General features: G+C 43.9%; 1 protein-coding gene across 1 annotated transcript; it reads right to left on the reverse strand.

Moving 5' to 3' along the window:
* Positions 1–560: 560 nt before the first annotated feature.
* Positions 561–2,076, reverse strand: LOC116890902 (vacuole membrane protein 1-like). The gene has a single exon (XM_032891523.1). The coding sequence runs from the start codon at positions 1,399–1,401 to the stop codon at positions 757–759; it is 645 nt and encodes a 214-aa protein (XP_032747414.1). The 5' UTR covers positions 1,402–2,076; the 3' UTR covers positions 561–756.

Here is a 2,076-nt window from a genome sequence, read left to right on the forward strand (position 1 = left end):
CAGGACCAAGGGCTTCCCCTTCCACTGGTGCTGTTAAGATTCTTTTTTTTTTTTTTTTTTTTTTTTTTTTTTGGAATGATCAAAAGTGTTTTTATAAAGTTTTTTACGACTTCATTCTAAATATACAGAATAAAAAATGGCGTACTCATTTGTGAGACACCAACCAGATTTTCCTTATACTGTCTCAAAATTTAAAGATCAATTTCCCCAGAGGGTGTGCAATGCATCATAAAATGGCCTTTTTGAGGGTGGGAAAGGAAGGCACATTACATTGTTCCATGATAGCCATGCAAGACTGCTATCCAATATATATATATATATATATATATATATATATATATATATATATATATATATAATACTTATATACATTTGGTGACTTAGAAAAACCAATCATTTGTGACAAGCCTGAAAAGCCTGGCATATTTAACATATGTCAGAAGGTTCTGTGTGGCCGAAGTTCTCCAGTTGGACCATGTGGCCCTGTGAAAGTATCAGAAGGCCAGTTTTGTTAAGTTTGCAGCAGAACATCATATCCACCCTAAGGAATACAATGGATTGAATCGAGGGTGGAGACCTTACCTTAACAAAGAAAGCAAGAGTATGTCAGTGTAAAATGTGGACTAAACTGCTTTCAGGGAGAAATGTTTTAAAAATCAGTACAGGTTGGAAATGGGGATCTTCCTTCCTGGTGAGAGCCCTCCCGATGTAAGGCGGGCTCCACCACGCTAACTTCTGCAGATAAAAACTCTCTGCTTATTTAGTTTTCTCCTCTGAGTTCAAGCGCTGCTGGATTCGTTTGGCATAGCTCTGCACCATGGAGTTAATGATAGACAGGATAAAGTAACACACCGTGGCAACGACCAGCTTCTCAAACGTCCAGGATAACCAGTTTTCTCCCTGCGCTGTGCCTGCCTCGCTTCTGTGATGGAGCTTCTGTAGCTGGGCCTCCAGGTATTTCTGAAAAGGCCTCTGCAGAGACGGACCTATGCTGGGTACAGCCCCAATGAAAGCCACCATCTGCTCCACGATGTGCTTGCTGAAAGTTACTATAACAAAGATTTTCTGGATATGCATTTTAATGATTGCTTTTCCAATCAGGGTTGCACCAAAGAAGGTCCAAAAAGGTACAAGGAAGTGTCCACATGTTATTCCAGACAGGTCAAACAGGGCATTTGGAATAGAAGCACAGGCCAAAATTCCAAAAAATCCAACTTTCTGTACTAGTTTTTGAACCACCAGTTTAGCTCGTGATGCAAAGTCTTGTGCAGTCTCTGCGTGTTCCAGCATTTCTTCAAATTCCTGATACTCTTCATCATCTGGTTCAGCACCTGAGAGGGGAGCTGCCCTGGTCATGAAATACAGAGGCAGCTCCCCAGTGGCTGTCCCAGTGCCCCACATGCAGGCTTCAATTCTAACTCTTGAGATGATACTCCACAAAGATATGGCTCCTTCAGTGCCTTCTTCGTCTGGGCAGATAATCTGGTCAGGATAGGGTGGCTCGGGGAAATTAACCGAATTGCATTCATAAGCAGCTAATGTAACTGAAGCTATATGTGGGCCCAGATAAAGCAGGAATCCTGTTCCGAGACCAGCGGAGGACAGACTCCCCAGGCCTATCCAGCAGGCATATAAAAGAAACTACTTCTCTATCTGCTACACATACTGCTGGCGTGCTCCTTCCACATAATACGTAGCTACAAGCGCAGCAAGCAGCAGGAAAAAGGACACCACCATGCTTTGACGATGCCACAATTTTGAGGTCCATTCCTTCAAAACTACAAGAGTTTCCAGAGAGAAATACTGCAAGGTAATGAGCGGCTGTCTCCACAGGACGACATTCTGTCTTTCTTCCCGATCCCTTCTCCTCTTCTCATGGACTGAAGAGGGGTCTGTGAAACTCCCTTTATGCTGTTCCTTACTCACTGCTCCATGTCTCTGGTCACAATTTGTTCCATTCTCTGCCATTTCATAGATCAGTAACTCTGGAGGAGCCGCTCAGACCCTGGCTTCTCTGGATCGCAGGATCCTGGAAGCCACTCACAACACCGACTCTCACACCCGCCGCTGGGCTCC

This window comes from Rattus rattus, chromosome 2 (assembly GCF_011064425.1).
Source record: "Rattus rattus isolate New Zealand chromosome 2, Rrattus_CSIRO_v1, whole genome shotgun sequence".
Taxonomy (NCBI): Eukaryota; Metazoa; Chordata; class Mammalia; order Rodentia; family Muridae; genus Rattus; species Rattus rattus.